Genomic DNA, 20339 nt, shown 5'->3' on the forward strand with positions numbered 1-20339 from the left:
CAGTTTTGCCATCAGTATAATGAATCTTGTAGATAGAGTACCTCTGAAGTCCTTTCTAGTTTAATGAGCTTGTGGACTACTGTCTTGAGTAGGGCCGTGTAGGATGCTGTGAGATTTTAGAAATTAGGGATCTCAGGATCCAAGAAAAACCATCAGCATATCTTGGAGTGTGTCAAGCTTAGGGGAAACAAAGGCAATTACAAAAGTGGACTGGGAGGAACAAAGGCCAAGAAATGAGCAGTTCCCTATTCAGGTAAAGCACACAGCTCTCTTAAAATGCTTTCCTCGGCCAGAGCTTTGCTGGCACCTTAGCTCATGATTCTAGGCCTTCATATTTTTAGAGGACAGTGAGAAGAATTTGCATTTCTTGGGCAGCTGGTCAGTAGGTGTTTCAGGCTCAGTATTCCCATACTTTTTTTTTATCAAATCAAGTGAAGGTGTCAATCATCATAGTTAAATAATTACAAAGGGATACACTTAACTGAGAATGTTTTTGAAATGTCTTTCCCTTTGTTCTTCAGACCAAGCAGCTGGCTATGTTTGAGTATCCTTTGGATAAACAAGATAAAGAAACCATTCAATAAACAGTTTCAATAATGGATATAAGGCAGGGAGCAAGACCATTGCTTATACAGATTAAAGTGTTCTGCCAGCCAAAATCCATTTTGAACTGATAGAGATATTTAAGGACGGCCAAAATAAGGACACTCTAGGAATTGCTGGCAGGACACCCTTCTCCAGAAAATATACCAAATCTGATAATTATACTCATTCAACTAAAAAATCTTGGAGAAAGGCTAAGTTCAAAACTAAAAGAAATGTACAGGTGGCTTTTCTAAGATCCTGAGATTCCTGACTTCTAAAGTCTTACAGCATCCTACTTAGCCATACCCAAGACACTAATCCACAAGCTCCTAAAACTGGAAGGTATCTCAGAGGTGTTCTAGTCCAACAACTTCCTTTACAGATGGCGAAACTGAGGCTCAGAGTGATGAAGCCAGATAGTATATAGCTAAGCTGGAACTTGAACCTAGATAGTATCCTCCAGTTTGAGATCCATCCATGACTCTTTCCTTGGTACTGCTCTGTTCCACAGGAGACGCTGTCACTGACCTTGTGACATGCAGTGATATAGCACTGCCTAGTCCTGTGGTGTTGTCCAAGGCTGGGAGCTTCATCAGTTCTGGGGAGATCCAAGGCACACAACATTTTCAGAGACATACCTATATACCTCTCATGGAAAGGGACATAAAGGAAAGATATGAGGTAGAATATTAGGAACACCAAGCTCTCATCTACAGATGAAGAGGTAAGAAAGTCCTGAACCCATGTAGATGGAGGCTAGGAGTAGAGAGAAGAGGAGGGGGCAAAGAGGTCATTCAACTGGAAATAGTAAATTTCTGAGGGTAGAAGGAGCTAGGGTCATCACAACTTATATTGGGATTAGAATAATAGGAAATAGTGGTATCAGCATCACTCAGGTCCAGTTTCAGTGTGGATCTGCAATTCCTAAATAGATTTCTGTGTTTGTATTCTCCTTGGTTGGTATGTGTCATTGAAGATTCCTTATGCACTAGGCTAGTTTATAATCCACCTGGGTTCCTAGGGACCTTAGAACCAAAGGGCTATCGGGTAATGATAATATTGTATTACAAGGTAATATACAGTTAAGGAATATCGATGTTAGAGGTCATATCATATCTAACATATATTATATAACATATATAATCAACCTCATTATTTGGGTTTCTTTTTGCCCTCAACTAAGTACAGTAAAAGCCTGTGTCAATAAAAATTAGATCCTTACTGAAGGTAATTTAATTATTTAATCTGGACTTATTTGTTATCAGGATCAGAGGTGTTCATTGTTTTAAGTAATTTTTTTAAATTTTTAAAAATTTCAAATAATGTTACTATAATTTCTAACTGTGCAAAAAGAGTATAAATGCAAATAATTATAAGTAGATTTTACAATTTTAGTTTGAAGGAAAAAAATTTATCTTAGTATTACATTGACACTGCTTGGTTCTTTAAGGTAGTCTTAAATTCCTGTTCTGTTAATGTGGTCACATGTAATGACTGATTAAATTACGGCTTGGTCTTTTTTTTTTTTTTAATTTTTTTTTTTTATTTTAAACCCTTAACTTCTGTGTATTGACTTATAGGTGGAAGAGTGGTAAGGGTAGGCAATGGGGGTCAAGTGACTTGCCCAGGGTCACACAGCTGGGAAGTGTCTGAGGCTGGATTTGAACCTAGGACCTCCCGTCTCTAGGCCTGGCTCTCAATCCACTGAGCTACCCAGCTGCCCCGGCTTGGTCTTTTATGTTTTTTTTTTTTAAATTTTAAACCCTTAACTTCTGTGTATTGACTTATAGGTGGAAGATTGGTAAGGGTAGGCAATGGGGGTCAAGTGACTTGCCCAGGGTCACACAGCTGGGAAGTGTCTGAGGCTGGATTTGAACCTAGGACCTCCTGTCTCTAGGCCTGGCTCTCAATCCACTGAGCTACCCAGCTGCCCCCTGTTTTTTTTTGTCCATTTGGTCTTTATAGACTTTTAAAGGGTCATATTCATTTCTGAAAGAAATTGAAATACTTCTAAAGAATGTCAACAATCCACATTTATGTAATTTTGATTAAAAAAATTTGATTTTCTCATTGGAACCTGCCTTTATTTATATTTAGTCCTTCTATAGAATGAGCTCTTCAGGTTGTTTCACATTTGTTGCTAAGATAGAAGTCTAGCAGGAGGAGATCAGAGCTGAATATTGGGAGGGACAGATGAAGAAAAAAAGAGTAATTCATTGTAAATATGTGTAAAAATAAATTATCATCTGATGTTAGGATATATTGTTGGAGTGTTTTTTTCTCCTATTAAAGGTGATAGCTGTGCCAGGAGAAAATTAAATGTTTTTTAAATCAATTTTACATAAATACAGACTATTGGCATTCTTTAGAATTTGAGACAATCAAATGGTTTAATGGCTTACAAATGTAAAAAGGAATTCTTTAATTTAATGGGAGATCTGGAGGTCCTATTACCATAGAGATGTGTAGGGATTAACCAGCCTACAATAACAGGAAGTAGGAAACAAGGAGTCCCCTGATGGGCCAGAGTCAGTTGCAGACAGTGAGGAGAGTCAGTTGCTGACAGTTGGTCAAGGAATTGAGGACAGTTAGGGCTGGCAGTTTCAGGGAAGCTGGCTGCTAGGTGTGAGTTGGTCTTTGAGGGATTGGTTGCTGGTAGTGTGGGTTGGTGTTTAGTTGTGGGAATATGGTCCTTGGCCATTTCTCTGGGGTTCCTCTCGTTGAGGGGGATTTCTACCCTGAGAATTGTGTGGATGAGCCCTATTTTGGATATATTGTTGTAAATTATCATTTGCCTCATTTGGATTAATATTTCTAAATGTGTTTCTCTTATTATTTCTATAATTGTTATTATTTCTAAAGTTGTTATTCCTAGAACTCCCATTATTTCTAAAATTTATGTTATTGAGTACCTGGTTCCAGTTTCTACATTAACATTACATGACCCCTATTTTCCACAGAAGTAACACATTGGTGTTTGATTTGTGTATTCTTGCAAAGAGGCTATGGCCACTGCTCGATTTGTTTTTTCTCTTTCAATTTCATCCTTTAAACTTTTAATGTCTCTATTAAGTCACTGTTCTCTTCATCTTTCTTTTCATGGCTGTTAAATACATAAACTACTACTCTCCCCAACTCATCAAATCCCATATTAACCTAATTTGGACAATTGGTCTTAAAATAATCTCTGACCACTTACAATAGTTTTTCACAAACTATCTCCTTATTTGTCTGACATCCCTTTCTCTGGCAAGATCCAGGTCTATATATCTACCTTCATACTCAATAAGTCTATCCATAAATTGGGACAGGTTTTCATTGGGATTTCATTTAAGATTTTCAAATTTCATCCACATTCAAGGCCTATCAGGGTAAGCTCTCATTGTGATTAATAATGCCTCTCTAGTCTGCATAGTCTTGTGTAATCTTGCTCACTGTTGGGGCTCCATTTTGGGTCATGCAGAGGCCAATGCTCTCCTTCCCCTGAGCTGACTGACAAGAGAGACAATTTTATTTTTCTCTATTTCTGTCAAAAAAGCTTGGAGCAAATTTTCAATATCAATCCATCTGGGATCATATGTGTGAAAAATGTTCTCTAGCTTTTTAATAATCACAATTGGTTCAACCTCAAAAGAAGGAATATTTTGCTTGAATCTTTCAATACCTTGAGGGGGGAGGAATGGTGTATGATGCCATAGCAAAATTTCATCTCTACTCTTATCAAAGGTGGGTAATAGGCCTGTGACTGAATTATTTTTGGTTTCTGCCTCTTGTTTTTTATTTGAGTTGCCACAGACCTGATCCCCTACCTACCAGCAACCAACCCCCAACAACCAACTCATGCCCAGCAGCCAACTTCCCTACAACTGCCAGCCCTCAATGTCCACAACTGACTCCCCCAACTGCCAGCAACTGCCAGCCTGCAATTGACATTGGCTCAGCGGTAGGGGGAGGGGGGAAGGGGGTCCTGGTTCCTACTTCCTGTCACTGTGAGCTGGTTAATCCCTACACATCTCTATGGTACGAGGACTTCCAGGTCCCCTGATAAATTAAAGAAATTAAAGAATTCTTTTTTACGCAAAGCACTTTACATTTCATCTCTTCTGAATTATAATTAAGTCTGTCCTTGTGAAAACAAACCCAAAATACCTGATTAAACTCAATTGGGCATATCTTTGTAATTTTTAGTGAAATCTAGTTATCAAGATGTGATTCTGTTCAGTAAGGTTTGCAGAACCACTGTGGTAAGTTGTTTAGATATATTCCATACATCAGCACTCTTGAGAGAATAAGAAGTATATAGGATTCCCAGCTACCAAAACTGAAAAGGGCTTATGGAGAGGAAATGTAATAAAGATGATTATATTCTATTTCCAATCCATGTATTCTATTTCCATTCCATGTTTTCTTTTTGAACCTGTGAAGAATTTAAAAAAATATTAACAATGATAGCAGCTTTCATAAAAGAGCACTTGTCTGGTACAGAACATTTTATAAGAGCAAAAATAAAACTACATATAACATCATAGTCATATAGACCCAATTTCCCTATATAGAGAATAAAGGACATAGAAAGATAAAAAATTTTACATGATGTACATTCTTTAGCAGGAAGAAGTCAGTTCCATCCTTTTGTAAATATTTTGCTGAAAGGTGTTTTTTTTTTTTACACCTTACCACAGCGGTTCTGCAAACCTTACTGAACAGAATCACATCCTCACAACAGAAACACTGATTTGGAAGAGAACCATTGTATAGTGAGATCCTAATATTCTATTTACCTAATACTTACAGAAACTCTACAGGGTACACAGCATTTTCTTAGTTACTACAGAGTCATGAAAAAATAGTGTAATTAAACATGTTCATTTACTGGTTATCTAATAAAGATATGTGTTTGAGACACAAATCACAGACAGAGGCACAGCTAGGTGCCTTTTTTTTTAATGTGTCATTACCTAATTACATTCATCAGCAAGATTTTCATGCTTTCTAGTTTTAGGATGTAATTTTTTGCCACCATTTTTCATTTGGTGGTGGTGGGGTGCTGACAGAAGTCATAGTTAAAATGATTAAAGGTTGTCACAACTGAGTAATGACTTCCAATATTTCTATAAAGAGATTCCAGCTTGTCAAGTCACGAAGAAAAAATACACTAACCTGTGCCTTCTGCAGAGGGGCCATCCGACAACAGAGCACGGCACTACAGTTCCTGCAGATATCTAGGAAGAGCTCTCGGTAGTTTCCAGGTTGGCGGGGCTTCATTATTAATGACAATGCAGCACCATCAATAATTAAACCATAATCTTGTATCTCATTTGAAAGTCTGCAGGATTCACAAATAAGAAACACTAAATCTTTATCTTTTGAGAAAGACACAGCTTATTTGGGAGTCTACAGAAGGACTACATACACTAATGGGCTGAAGGGAACAATATTTCTTTCCAGTGCTTGATGCAAGCCCTTACTGTTTTCTTAAACTGTGCTCTAATTTAATTTTTTCATGGAATTTAAATTGAAAAAACATTCCAATAGTTTTCTTCTGGAGTAAACATAAATGCTTACAGATTTTATAGTATTAAAAAGTTTTTATGTCTTTTACTATATTCCAGTCCAAGTCATAATTCTCAGGTTATTCTATCTTTGGAGAATTTCTTCAGTATTCTATATTGGTCAGAGTCTAGTATTAATAAGATTAAGAAATGAGCTCATCCCATGGCAAATGACTGTAACATCAGCCATCTCTCTCATAAACATGTGCCTCTAGTCACAATTGTGACCAAGTGAAAGAACATACAGATCACAGCACAGTTTTCATTACTAATGGGAAAAACAGTTCTATCACATATCCAGCCTTTGATTGATAAGTCATTTTCACATAAGTTTTTACCATGAATTACTCGCTTTTCCCTACCTGTCCCCCAGCAAATCACCTTTCTTATTCCAGACTTTTTTCTTAGCAACAAATGAGAAGCAGCATGAAGGGCCCATTCATAGAAGGACTAAATGTAAATAAAGGCAGATACCAGAGAGAAAATCAAATTGATTCTATTTTATAACTGGTTCTATTCTGTACCCACCCCCTACATTTGCTATAACTGCTTAAGTCATTTCTTCATCTGAGTTGAGTTCTGAAGTCCATAAATCTAGAGGGTCACTTTTTCTGTGAAATCAGTGGTCCTCTCTGATGCTAAGGAAATCTGTTATCTCTTTCCCACTAGTTGTCCCTCAAGGAACTCTGGTCTGTTGTTCAGTTACCACTAACTAACTAACCTTGCAGGTGGACACAATCAATTAGCACCAAGATGGAAAGATGTCAAAACTGGAAGTGACTTATGAGATCATTTATTTCAGACCCTTCACTCTTCAGATAATGAACAATAAGGAGTTAAATTGTCCAAAACTCATGGCAGAGACTATCATTCCTTTCATTACTGTGTTCTTAAGTTTTAGTGAAGCTACTTGGAGGGGAGGGGAAGGATAAAAAAATAATGGTTATTTTCTTCCAAACCAATAGAATCTTCCAATCAGAAAGATTCTATCATCCTTATCTCTTGCATTTGTCTTTCTCTGTTCAAACCACCATCCTGTTTTAGACCTTGCCTATACTACTATAATAGCCTCCTACCCCAAGGCTCTCCCTTTACCTCCCTTTACCAATCCATTCTCCATACAGCTACCAAAGTGATAAAGTGCAGAGCTGATCATCCATCCCCCTAACTCAGTAAAGCCTAATGGCTCCTTACTGCCTCTAGAATCTCTTTGGCCCCAGTGTATCTTGCTAAGCTTACTGTACATGACTCTTTTTCTCAAATGATGTTGTTCAAGTTAAGCTGCCCATCTTCTTGTTTTTCACACATGCCTCATGACTGTACTAGCCACCCTTCATATCTGGAATGAATTCTCATCCTTACCTCTACCTCTTGTTTCATTAAAAACCTACCACCTTTGGCATGAAGCCATTCCTAATTGTCTCAGATGCTGGAGCTTCCTTCAAAAAATGTAGCTTATATTCATCTTAGATTTTGTATATATTTGAATATATGTACACATAGTATCCCCTGACAGAATGGAAGCTCTCAGAAGGCAGGGACTGTGTCATCTTTACCTCTGTATTTCTCATTTAACACAATGATATGCCCGTAACAGGCTGCTGATAGATCAATTCATTCTATTACTAGGAGAATGTAAATAAGGATACAAAATTTGACTGTGCATACTTTGGCTTGGGGATATAGGCTCAGAGTGGAAGAGTTAACATGCTCTGAAGGAACAGAAGTAGTACACCTACGTGAAGAAAGTGAATTAGATACAAATATTCCATTTAGGAAAAATTCAATCTGAGGTAAGGATAGTTTGGGCAATCAGTTAATTCATTTGTTTGTTCTTTTGTTCCTTCCCCACTCTTTCTTTCCTTCTTTTCTCTCCTTCCTTCCTTTCTTTTCTTCCATTACTGAACTGGTTTGCCATTTCCTTCTCCAGCTCATTTTACACATAAGGAAACAGAGACCAACAGGGTTAAGTGACTTGCCCAGGGTCACATAGTTAGAACGTGTCTGGGGCCAGATTTGAACTTAGAAAAAAGACTCTTTCTGACTCTAAGTCTGACACATTTATCTACTGTGCTACCTAACTGCCCATGAGTAATCAGTTTCTTAGAAAAACATTAATCAACATGGCTGGGGAGAACTTAGTATGTGCTGACCAACCAGAGAGCCTCAGCTTGGAGGAAAACAGTTAAAAGAGTAGAGTGCTGAGGAATAAGAGAAAAGCTAGGCAGAGGACATCTACTAGGAAATGCCAGAAGGAAGGACTGCAGGCCATCTGGATGGCCGAGAACAATATTTTGATCAGGTCAAGGGTGATAGACCAGAGGCTGAGACAGGAAAGGGGGCTTAAGAAGGCTTAAAGAGATTTAAGGAGACTTAAAGAGACTTGAAGAGCTCAGCTTAGTCTTGGGCGAGATGGGCTAGAGTCTTTCAGAAAGTAGGTGCTTAATACGTGTCTGCTGAACCAAAGAGGAAGAACAATGATTCACAAAGGAAGGGCTACAAGGTCTTGGAGCAGCACATACTCAAGAGCCTGGATATTTGTTCTTTGCCTCAGTAATATATCATTTGTAGCCCACACCACAGTAGCAACTATGCACAAATCTGAATGGTTCTGAACACCAGGATGGAGGTGGAGTACCATTTTAGGAGAAAACCAGGAGAGGTGGCTCATCTCTCCACAGCCCTAGAAAAGTATCCAAGACAAAAAGTGGTGAGAACTCCATTGGGTTTGCAGCCTGCTCCTAGGACAATTTTCCCAGAGGCATTTGGGATCTTTTACACCATGTCTTTTGTGCACAATAGTATGCACTTAACAAGATGGACCCAGCAGTACTACAACATCAGGACAGATTAGAGTTAATTACAGCCTCTGGCTCAATGACCATTTGAGTAACTTCAGCGGTTTGCTTTTTTAACCTTTACATTCCAACTTAAGAGTCAATACTGTGTGTTGGCTCTAAGGCAAAAGAGCGGTAAGAGTCAGGCAATAGGGGTTAAGCAACTTGCCCAGGGTCACCTTCTGCTTCTAAGCCTGACTCTCAATCCACTGAGCCACCTAGCTTTGCCTGTACTAAAGTGGTTTGCTATGCCCTTCTCTAGCTCATTTCACCGATGAAGAACTGAGGTTCAGTGACTTGCCCAGAGTCACTTGGCTAATAAGTGTCTTAGGCCAGATTTTAACTCAGGAAGATGAGTCTTCCCAACTTCAGGGTCAGCACTCTATCCACCACACCACTTTGCTGCCCTTCACTTCAACTGTTTTGTTCTCACTCCCGTTAACGCACATTTGATGAGATTGAAGAATGAACGGGTTACTTGCCCTGAGAAACTGTCCCTGGACACACTATTGCTGCTGTAGCTCAGGACGGTCTTACTCAGTTCCAAGAGCACATCATGCAGGCTCTGCTCTTCAATCTTCTTGGTGGTCAGCTCAAGCAGTTGGGTGTTTCTCCTGAAAAGCTTGCAGGCATAGCAGGTGGCTGATGCTGTCTCCATCTTGTCTCCAGTGAGAACCCAAACTTTGATGCCTGCTTTCTGGAGGGATTCGATAGTGTCTGCAGCTTTCTCTTGGAGGCTGAGGGATTGGGGGAAGAGTCAAACAAAGAATAAATATTGCCAAAAAAATCAAACAGGGACAACAAAATGCCAGTCTTGGGAATTCATATAACATTTTAGGCCTGAGGGATTTAAAGGCAAAATGAGGGCCAAAACATTAAAGAAGAAAAAATGTTTCTCCTATTAGCCTCAACTTTTTCCAAGTGTTGGAAAAAAAAGAACTACAAATTGTGAAGTATTTTACATACATGGAGCGAGGGAGGAGGAGGATGAGGGAGAGGGAGGAAGAGAGAGAGAGAGAGAGAGAGAGAGAGAGAGAGAGAGAGAGAGAGAGAGAGAGAGAGAGAGAGAGAAATTAAGGAGGCAGTTGGGTGGTGCAGTAGATAAGAGTCAGGAAGACCTAAGTTCAAATCCAGCTTCAGGCACTTTCTAGTTGTGTGACCCAATAGAGCCTGTCAAATTCTAATCCAGCCTTTAAAGAGGCAGCTGAGTGGTGTATAGTATTCTGGGCTTATAATTGGAAGGATTAACTTACTATAGTTGTGATTATGAACAAACCACTCAACAGCTTTCAAATTCCTTATCAATAATATGAGGAGGTTGGACTCAATACCCTTTGAGTTCCCTTCCAGACCTACATGAGCCTATCTACAAGTCAAAGGTCATCCCCTTCTCCAGGAACCTTTTCCTGATTCCCCCTCCTTTCATTGCTCTTGGTTTCCACCTCTATTATGCACATTTCATTTTGCATTACATTTATTTATGTATAATTATTATGGTCCAATAGGAGAATATATGGACAGCTAGGTGATGCAGTGGATGAAGTACCAAGCCTAGAGTCAGGAAGGTTCATCTTCTGAGTTCAAATCTGACTTGAGACACTTACTAGCTATGTGACCTTGGGCAAGTGACTAAACCCCATTTGGCTCAGTTTGGCTCAGTTTCCTTATCTGTAAAATGAGCTGGAAAAGGAAACGGCAAACCAGTCCAGGATCTTTTCCAAGAATACCACAAAAGGAGTCATAAACAAGTTGGACACAATTGAATAACAACAAAAAATGAGATGCTGAAAACTACATAAAATTCCAGGAATCTTTTCATGTTATTTAGTTCAAATAAATGACTAAGCAAAAGTCTATCAAATGAATCTTTTAATTAGTGTTTCTGACTTTTTCCATCCTGGTTAATAGGACTAAACCTTATTTAGCCCCATGGACTTTTATCTGTTAAAAAGGCATGGTTGTGTTAAGGAGAGTTAAAGAAACTTGAAACTTCTTCTTAAAGGAAAAAGAGACGAATCAAATATGTCTCTCCCTCAAGTTCTTCTACTTGATCAATACTTGTTACTGGGTGGGGGAGGGGGGAAAGGGAAAACAAAATATGTTACTTAACCGGTCCTCCACAGCTGTAGCACCAAGCAGAATAAGATCTGTCTCGATTTTCTCAAATGCCTCCGCCAATTTCCTTTCCCGTTCCTGAAGTGCCACTTGTGCTGCCTGTAGAATTTCACAAACTTCATCATACTCTTCCTGGGTGAGTTTTTTATAGGCAATACAAAGAGTTCGAAGTCCTTCCTAAAATATACAACCAAAACCAAATATCAGACATAATAAATGAGCTGAAAGGTTCACCTGTTGCAAAATTACTTATTGTTATTTTTCTTAATCTTCTTTTCCCTTCCACTTAATAATATAAATGGAACAGCTAACAAAAAATCCAAAGAAAATGAAACTCTGCTTTAAGGAACTTACATTCTTTGGGGAAAGTTGGGGCTCATCCTCTACTCATGAGTGAATTCAGTGTATTACAGAACAGTATTAATTCATATTAACTAGGAATACATAAAGCAGAATTCTAATGTTTGCACATTAAAATAAGAGGTAGTAATGATGAACTGGAAAGAACAATGTACTTTTGGTTTAAAAAAACTGATTCAAAGCCTGATTTTGCCTCTGAACTTAGGCAAGTTGCTAAGAAATCCAAATAACTTGTTTACAATTGTGGTGCATATAAAACATTATGAGAAATTTGTTGGAGGGCTGCCACAGACCCTTAGAAGAATGGAACCCCAACCCTTACTAAAGTCCATATTCCATCCACAACACCCCCTGGCAAGTAGTTACCTGGTTTTGCTAAAATATATCCAGTGAAGAAAAACTCACTGAATCTCCCAAGGCAGACCATTTAACCTGTGCATGACACTAATTGGCAGGAAGTTTCTACTTCTATTGAATCGGGAGTGGCCTGCTTGTAACTTCTACTTTGTGGTCATAGTTCTTTCTTTTGAGGTCAAACAGAATAATCCTGAACCTTTAAATACACATTTGAAGCTTCACATCAAATTCTAGGTATTCTGTGTTGGTAATGTCATTGCCAAGGTGGAGCACATTCTGAGAAAGAAGATGAGGATGGTAAGGGAGAAAATCTTATGAGGAACAGTTGAAGGAAACAGGAATGGTTAGCTAGAGAAGTGAATACTTGGGAGGACATGAAAGCAAAATTTATCACACTTAAAGGGCTGCCATATATATGAAGTATTAGACTTGCTCAGCTATGGGCAGACTAGGACCAAATGGCAGAAGTTACTAGAAGAAAGATTTTACCGACATAAGAAAAAAAAGTCCTAGCCACTGAAACTGCCCCAAATGGAATAGGTTGCCTTCTTAGGTAGTGAGCTCCTTGTCTTTAGAATGTTTGCTGAATGACTGCCTTTCCAAGATGTTGTAATAGGGGAATCAAAAATAGTGAGGTTTGGGGGCTAAATGATATCTTCTAACTCTCTTTCTCTACATATATATAATTTGAAGACCGTTATGCCATTTTCAAGTAGTCTCTTCTTCAGAATAAACTCTAATTTAATCCATCATAATCCTTCATTCTGGATTTTTCAGAGGAAGGACTTGAATTCAGGTCTCCTTGATTCCCAGGGTGGCATTCTGGTCATTATATTAGACTGTCTCTCACTCAGAATATTAAACTTTTAATAATTAATCTTAACTGAAATGCAGAATGGCATAATGGGAAAAGTGATGGGGTTGGAGTTAGGAAGACCTGGATTTAAATCCCATCTCTGACTTTAACTAGATGACCATGGGCAAGTGCCTCTCTGAGGTTCCATCTTACATAGCAGAGAGAATGCCCACATCAGTGAAACCACCCATGAAACCCATTAGCATCGAATTATGAACTGACACTGAGCTTGTCCACTAAAACCTACAGGTTTCCCCACAACCTCCAAACTAATTGCTCTTTGGTCTTCTCCCCCTATCCTATCTTTGTCCTATAGATTTTTGGAACTTAGGCCCTGAAATTTGCGAATAGAGCTATAATAATTCTTTTCTAGTTACTATCTCCCAACAGTTGTTCAGTTGTCACTGAATCAAGGCTATATGAGGCTCTGGATATTTTGCAGGTTCATAGGATTCTGGAAGAGTGAAGGACCTCCAAGGTCCATGTGTGCTGGTCTAATGGACCCTGCCATATGCTCATAAGACATCACTTAATCCACATTGGCTTTTGAGGAAAGAAAAATAATGCTCTATTAAGCAAATGGCTAAGTCTGTTTTAAAAGGCTTTGGAAGGATGTTCTATTTCTAGGCTATTGGTAAAACAAATCTGTTTCTCATTACTTGTAGGACTGTTATATAACAAATGGTCTTTTGCCTCCCTCACAGAGCAGTGTTATCAGATTTCTAGGAATTCTGAAGTCTTATGGTAGAAAAGGAAAGGAATGAAGAACTTCCTTTTTATCTGTTACATGATTTCGATACATGGAATTCACCTTAAGAGATCTTTAACATTAAGGAAAATAGAAACATTTTTCTGAGTTGTTGTTTCTGCAAAAAGCACAAAAGAACAAATACTCAGGAAATCTGTCACACTGGATTTTGTGTCTGTAGCTTCTCTCACACAAGTTATCTACATTTAGGAATCTGGCATAATGCAATAATACAAGATGATGAAATACCAAATTTGAAGGCCTGGGTTTTCTCAGACTTAGGAACTGCTTATATAGAATATATTGGATTACTCTTTTTGGTTCCATTAACTTGCTTTTGTTTCCTCTCTCAAAATAATAGGAGGTAATGCAAGAAAGGAAAAATAGAACCAGTATTTCCTCAAGCAGATGGTATTTTAGCTTGATAATCTCTAGTCTTCATTATTGTAGGGAGAAATATTTGATTATGAATAACAAAGTCATTCTGCAAAAAGGCCAAGGAAATAGTAACATCGAATGAAGGAAGGAGAGACTCAGTAAGAGTTTAGCCATCTCTTTAATCATGATAATAGCTAATGTGGATGTAGCTCTTTAAGGTTTACAAAGTACTTTATATAAATAATATCATTTGATTCTCACAATAACCATGTGAGGTAGATGCTACTGAATTCCTATTATATAGATGCAGGAAGTGAAGATGTTAAGGCACTTGTGCAAGGTCACACAGTCAGTAAAGAATCTGAGGCAGGATTAAAACTAAAGTTAGATTTTGGCCATTATACTTGAAAAAATATTTAAAAACCACACATTTTATTGATGTCTTTTCTCTTTATATTACAATCATTTTGGGGGGAAAATCTCCTTTTGACCCTGTTTAGATTTAACCCTTCTGTATAACAAAGAAAAACCATTGATCAGAAACACTCAGTGCACATTTTGCTTGGGTAATCCTCTGCCTCTCTCTGCCTTGGAGGAGCATTTCATTTTCTGTAGATGAGTTTTTTTTTAAACAATTACTTGCTGTCTTAGTAACAACTTCAAGACAGAAAGGCGAAGGCTAGACAAAAGGGATTAAATGATTTGCCCAGGGTCACATGGCTATGAAGTGTCTGAACCAAGATCTCCCCATCTGCAGGCTTGGCTCTCTATCCATGGAACCACCTAGCTAGCTGCCCCTCCTCTCCATGCAAGTTTATTTTATTTTATTTTATTTTTTTTTTACCCTTGTACTTCGGTGTATTGTTTCATAGGTGGAAGATTGGCAAGGGTGGGCAATGGGGGTCAAGTGACTTGCCCAGGGTCACACAGCTGGGAAGTGGCTGAGGCCGGGTTTGAACCCAGGACCTCCTGTCTCTAGGCCTGGCTCTCACTCCACTGAGCTACCCAGCTGCCCCTGCAAGTTTATTTTTAATGAGCTTTTGGCAAACCTCAGTTGCTAATCAACAATTGCCTTAAGTACCACACAATATAACTACTCTATAACCTCAGCCCTGCTGGGAACCGATAAATCTTGTGGAGTGGAAAAATAGTAATTTCTTATCAATTATGCAAATATGCATCATTAGGGGATTGGCCACAGTAACTTGTAAAATTGTCTAATAAGTCATGAGATGGAGTTATTCCTCTGTGTTGGTGGCAGAATTATTTACACTGGTGAAATTAGGAGTCCTTGCAGCTCAATACAGCTTGTATATCTATATCTAAACCATTTTGCATGGTAAAGAGTTTTTAAATAGATGTTAATAAGAACTATCCATGACAAGTACAATGTAGACAAGATTCCAAGAAAAATAATAAGCTTCTAATAATAGCATAATAAGACAATTCTCTTTTGGGAATGCATTAAAAACAATATTCCAAGAGGCAGCTCGGTAGCACAGTGGAAATGTAGCCTCAGATATCTCCTAGCTATATGACCCTGGGCAAGTCATTTAACCCCAATTGCCTAGCCCATACTGTTCTTCTGCCTTGCAGCCAATATACAGTACTAATTCTAAGACAGAAAGAAGGTAAGGGTTTAAAATAAGAAGAAGCAGTCTATATGGATACAGAAAAAGACTTATTTTTTGAGTATGACCAATGTGGGAATTTATCTTGCTTGCCTATGCATATTTGGTTTTCCCCCCCACTTTTTCAATGGGAAGCAGGAGACTGAAAATGGTAGAGAAAATAGATGAATGTTAACAGAAAAGAAATAAGTTAATTAAAAACAAATAAGAATAAGTCCGCATATCCCTTAAATAGGGGAAAACTTAGAAGCAAGTGGGACATGCGGATTCTTTCCAAAAAGATTCCTGTGACAAAAGACTAGAGAGCAGTCATGATTTACATCAATTTTATTTCTACCTTTTCACAAGATTATATACTTAAAGCAATTTTCATGGTCATCTGGTCTAACCTCCTCCTTTTACAGCTGAGGAAACAGAAGTCAAGAAAAGTTAGATGATTTGTTCAAGGTCCACACAGGTGGCAGGGCTTCAATTTCTGACTCCAAATCTAGCATTCTTTCAGTGGAGGAGACAAGAAGCACTAAGGGAGAATCTCAATCCCAATCCCCTAATTACATGCATAAAGTTCAACTGGAGAGAATGAGGCAGGGATGAGTTAAAGAAGGTTTCTAGCCCTAAGTCCTGTAGAACTCAGCTCCAAAGAAATTTGGGAAACAGTCAGAAGTTTAAGTGTTGAATGGTAGAATTCTTTATAGATTGGCCTAAGCAAAACCTTATAGGTTTATTGTTTGAGGGAGAACAGTTAGGAATCTTCGTACAAAAGAAGTATTTTGATAGGAAAGACTTCCTCATAAGTTACTTTTGTTCATTTGTTAATGCTATTAGGGAGTAAGGGTCTGTAGTGATAAGTCCCAACTTTCCAACAAGCTCTAAAAATTCCAAGTTGAGAAACAACATGTTTTATGTTAGCGGGAAGAACTTTGGACACGAAGTCAAGAGTCTTGGCTTGGGTTCCAGTCCTTGATCTGATAGTAACTAGCTTTGTAACCACAGACACATCTCTAAGTCCTTTTCAATGGTTAAATGAAGATTACTAATAATACTTTTGTTATATATATCACAACTGGTTTGAGAAAAAAGTACCCTAAAGAGTACTATATACATATGACATTATTAAATTCTAAGTATTCCACAAGTGGCTTTTAACAAAGTATTCTACAACGCCTTTGATACTAGATAAACTAAATCTTGATTTGCTAAGAAAATGTTGGCATATCTGTGAGAACTTCTTTAAAATGTCTGAAAGTTGGAAGAAACCCCTGGCTACTCAACCTTTATTCCTACTACCAGCTGTCCTAGTCTGTTAAACAAAAATGGTACCCGTTCTACCTCGTGGTCTCAATGAGTAATGGCTTTTGAACTGACGGGTCAACGAATAGTGTGTAGGCTTAGGATTTCTAGACTTATAAATGTTAAAATAAGTGTCAGCAGCAATGTGATCTGGATATAGGAAGACCTAAGTTTAAACTCTGTTAGTGCCAATTAATAGCTATCTGACCCTATGAGCTCCGTCCTCTACTCGGTATGAAGATCTAAGCATTCTGGAATTATGCCCAGAGAATTATAATTCTCTGAGAATAATTGTTCTTAGACCCAGCCATATCACTGTTGGGTCTGTTTCCCAAGGTGAGCAGGGAAATAGGAAAAGAACTTTTATGGTCTAAAATATTTACAGCAGCTCTCTTTGTGGTGGCAAAGAACTAGAAATTGAAGGATGCCTATCCATTGGGGAATGGCTTAACAAGTTGTGGCTTATGATAGAGATAAGCCATAAGAAATGATGAGCAGACTAATTAAAAAACATAGAAAGCCTTCCATGACATTATGAAAAGCGAAATAAATAAAACTAAAAGAACATTATATACAGTTAAAGAATTAATGTTTGAAGAGTAACTTGTGGCTGTCCACCTCCAGGGAAAGAACTGCTAGAAACATAAAAGATGTAATCCCTATATATATATGTCTTTTTTTGGTCAAATGGCGCTTTTTCTAGTAAAAGGCAGGGATGAGAGGAAAAGAGGGAGATACCTGGGAATTTTAAGGTAAACATAAAGTAAATAAATTAATTGAAAATAAAAGATCAACAGGTGCACTTCTGACTTCTTCCAGGAGATCTTCTTAGGATTTAGAGCTTGATGTTAATGATCACTTGGTTATTTTACAGTTGAGGAAATGAAAACAAGGAGATGGGAAATGCCTTGCCTAAGATCACACAGATAGCAGCTAAAAATTTCATGGCCAGGCGTCTTTTAATCCCTAAACCAGGCCTCCTTCCTCTAAGTAATGTAATATCAAATGCACCTTTCTTTAACTTCTATTAGAATCCCTCATTTCTTTCAGAGTTCAAACACTTCCTTCTCTCTGAGACCTACCATTTTAAGGGGACCTGGTATTTATATTTGTGCTAACTAATACATTCACAAGGTATTTCCTCTGAGGGAAAATAAACTCCTTGAGGGCAAGAATGATTTCTCTTTTATTTTTTGCATCCTCATACCTAACAAGTTGCCTGGCTCAGAATATGTAATTGATACTTGACTGAAGAATATATATTACTGGATGATGGTGAATTTCCCACTGAGATTTTCTTGATTAAAATGATATTTTATAGCAATGTTTTTTTATATTCTATAGCACAACATCCAATTTCTAAATTTGTAAGACAAAGAGATGCATACATCCACTGATGAAGAAGTGTGACGTGAGCCAGGTGTCCAGGATTAGACAGTAAAAAAACAGGCCTTTGCAAAGAATTCCCTTGCTCATGATGGAGAGAAGGATGGGACCACACATTGCTGAGCTTAGAAGTTGTCTGAAGAAGATAAAAAGCTATCAACTACTTGATAGTTGGGTAAGCCCTAAACTGTATGTGCTGGGATGAAGGTGGATGGCTCATGGATTAAGGAAGATAAATGTATGGGACATAAAGGGATGCTTCAGCCACATTAAGAGATCACAGAGGAGAAAAGCCAGACCTTTGTGAAAAGAAAGACCACCTTTTTTATGATTTGCTGGTAGAAATGCAATTATTTGATAGGAAATCTTCCTGTATCAATTTTACTTAAAATTGAGAGGGAAAAATTGAACAAATATAACAATATTATGGTAAAAATGCTATCCTATTGTTAAAAAATTAAATTTAGTCCCATTTAGACCTGAGATTTCTTATCTCCCGGAATACTGGAAAATGTGTACATCTTATGTAAAGGTCAGAATGGTTCCTATTAATCTCTCCAAATAACTGAATGGCATTAAACAGATGGCAATAACTATCTATCCCATATGATCAGTTTCCCAATTCTACGTTACCTACCTAGTGACCATAATTACTACTCTAGGCAATGTTTGGAATTTTCAGATTCTATTATGACCCAGAGGGGGAAAAATTGCTCAGGGCAACTGAGCTTAGTTCTAAAAAAGCTTAATGCATCCTTAAGTCATTGCCTCACCACTGCATTGCGTTCCACTCTGGATCGTACTTGTTCTATTTTGCCTTCTGTTACTCTTGGAAATATTGAAGAATCTGCTCCCTTGCAAAACAGAAAAATATCCCCTGTAGAAAAAGAAAGCAAAGTATAACACACTTAGCCTTAAAAAAATAATGTGCTTGTGTTTCTGTCCACATTTTATAAAATGCTTATAGATTGGGAAGAATATAAATGGATAGATCCAACTTTACAATATAAAATCAAGGTTCCACAACATCATTATCAAAGTTTTTAACCTGAAGATGACCACAAAGAAAAGACCTATCAGTCCAGAGACAATTACAAAGGACATTTCAGTACATTTCAACAGACTGGCTAATGTATAATCAACTAGTTAGGCACGAGAATGGAGACAGGGATAAATGAAATCCACATATTACCTAGAAAAAATAGAAAAGACACACATTTGGCCCTTGTTCCCTTCTAAGCTTACAAAGAGAACAAGAAACAAATTGATTATTTTTGCATTTCAACTCTTCTCTTTTGCCTTTTTGCTAAAGGGGAGAGGTAGTGAAATGACCTTGAAGGAATGCAAGGAAAGAGGAAAAGCAAAGAGTATAGCTATTCAGAAAAGAATATAAGCACGTACCAAAAGTTCAAAAGGCAAACATTTTTCAAAAAACCATTTTGTTTATATAAAGAATACTTTAGCCATGTACTGAATAAGTTTATACTTTCACACTAAATGCGTTATATCATTCACTACAGAAATTCACTACAAAATTCACCACACTACAGAAAAAATAAAGGGGAATATGCTGTTCTTTTCAAATCAAATATTATTTGATTTTTTAGTCTAGGACAAGAAATTAATTTGGTCCCTTTTTCAATGTGTTGCAATGAAGATTGATTTACATGTTTCATACAACTTTAAGTACTTACTAATGGTGATGGGTAATATAAAAATAAAAAGTAGAAGATGAACGAAATTGTGCTCATGCAAACAAATGTTATTGGAAAATACTAACTGATCAGTGACTTCTTTTATTGATCCCATTCAGTGTATTCTAGAGAGATATTAACATTTATACTTTGAATTATATCTATGTCTATGTCTATATCTATATATCTATATCTATATCTAATAACTATATTAAACCCTTACCTTCCGTCTTGGAGTCAATACTGTGTATTGGCTCCAAGGCAGAAGAGTGGTAAGGGTAGGCAATGGGGGTCAAGTGACTTGCCCAGGGTCACACAGCTGTGAAGTGTCTGAGGTCAGATTTGAATGTAGGACCTCCCATCTCTAGGCCTGGCTCTCAATCCACTGAGCTACCCAGCTACACCCTGAATTATCTTTTCTGATTTGTTTCAAAGCTGAATATTTTAAATTGTCTTCTTAAGGAGAGAAAAGAAAAAAGACTGAGAAAATTCCAAACAGAAAATGTTTCTATTATGGGAAAAATTTTAAATATTCATATTTACTAAAAAT

General features: G+C 37.6%; 1 protein-coding gene across 1 annotated transcript in view; it reads right to left on the bottom strand.

Moving 5' to 3' along the window:
• The window catches only part of ATP11A (ATPase phospholipid transporting 11A), a 184308-nt gene that overhangs the window by 36164 nt on the left and 127805 nt on the right, over window positions 1–20339 (bottom strand). Inside the window, exons 18-21 of the mRNA XM_044669325.1 lie at window positions 18869–18972; window positions 11085–11266; window positions 9457–9711; window positions 5746–5911 (exon numbers count right to left, since the gene is read on the bottom strand). Coding sequence (XP_044525260.1) covers window positions 5746–5911; window positions 9457–9711; window positions 11085–11266; window positions 18869–18972 — 707 coding nt within the window. The remainder of the gene's footprint in view (window positions 1–5745; window positions 5912–9456; window positions 9712–11084; window positions 11267–18868; window positions 18973–20339) is intronic.

Source organism: Gracilinanus agilis, chromosome 3 (assembly GCF_016433145.1).
Source record: "Gracilinanus agilis isolate LMUSP501 chromosome 3, AgileGrace, whole genome shotgun sequence".
Lineage (NCBI taxonomy): Eukaryota > Metazoa > Chordata > Mammalia > Didelphimorphia > Didelphidae > Gracilinanus > Gracilinanus agilis.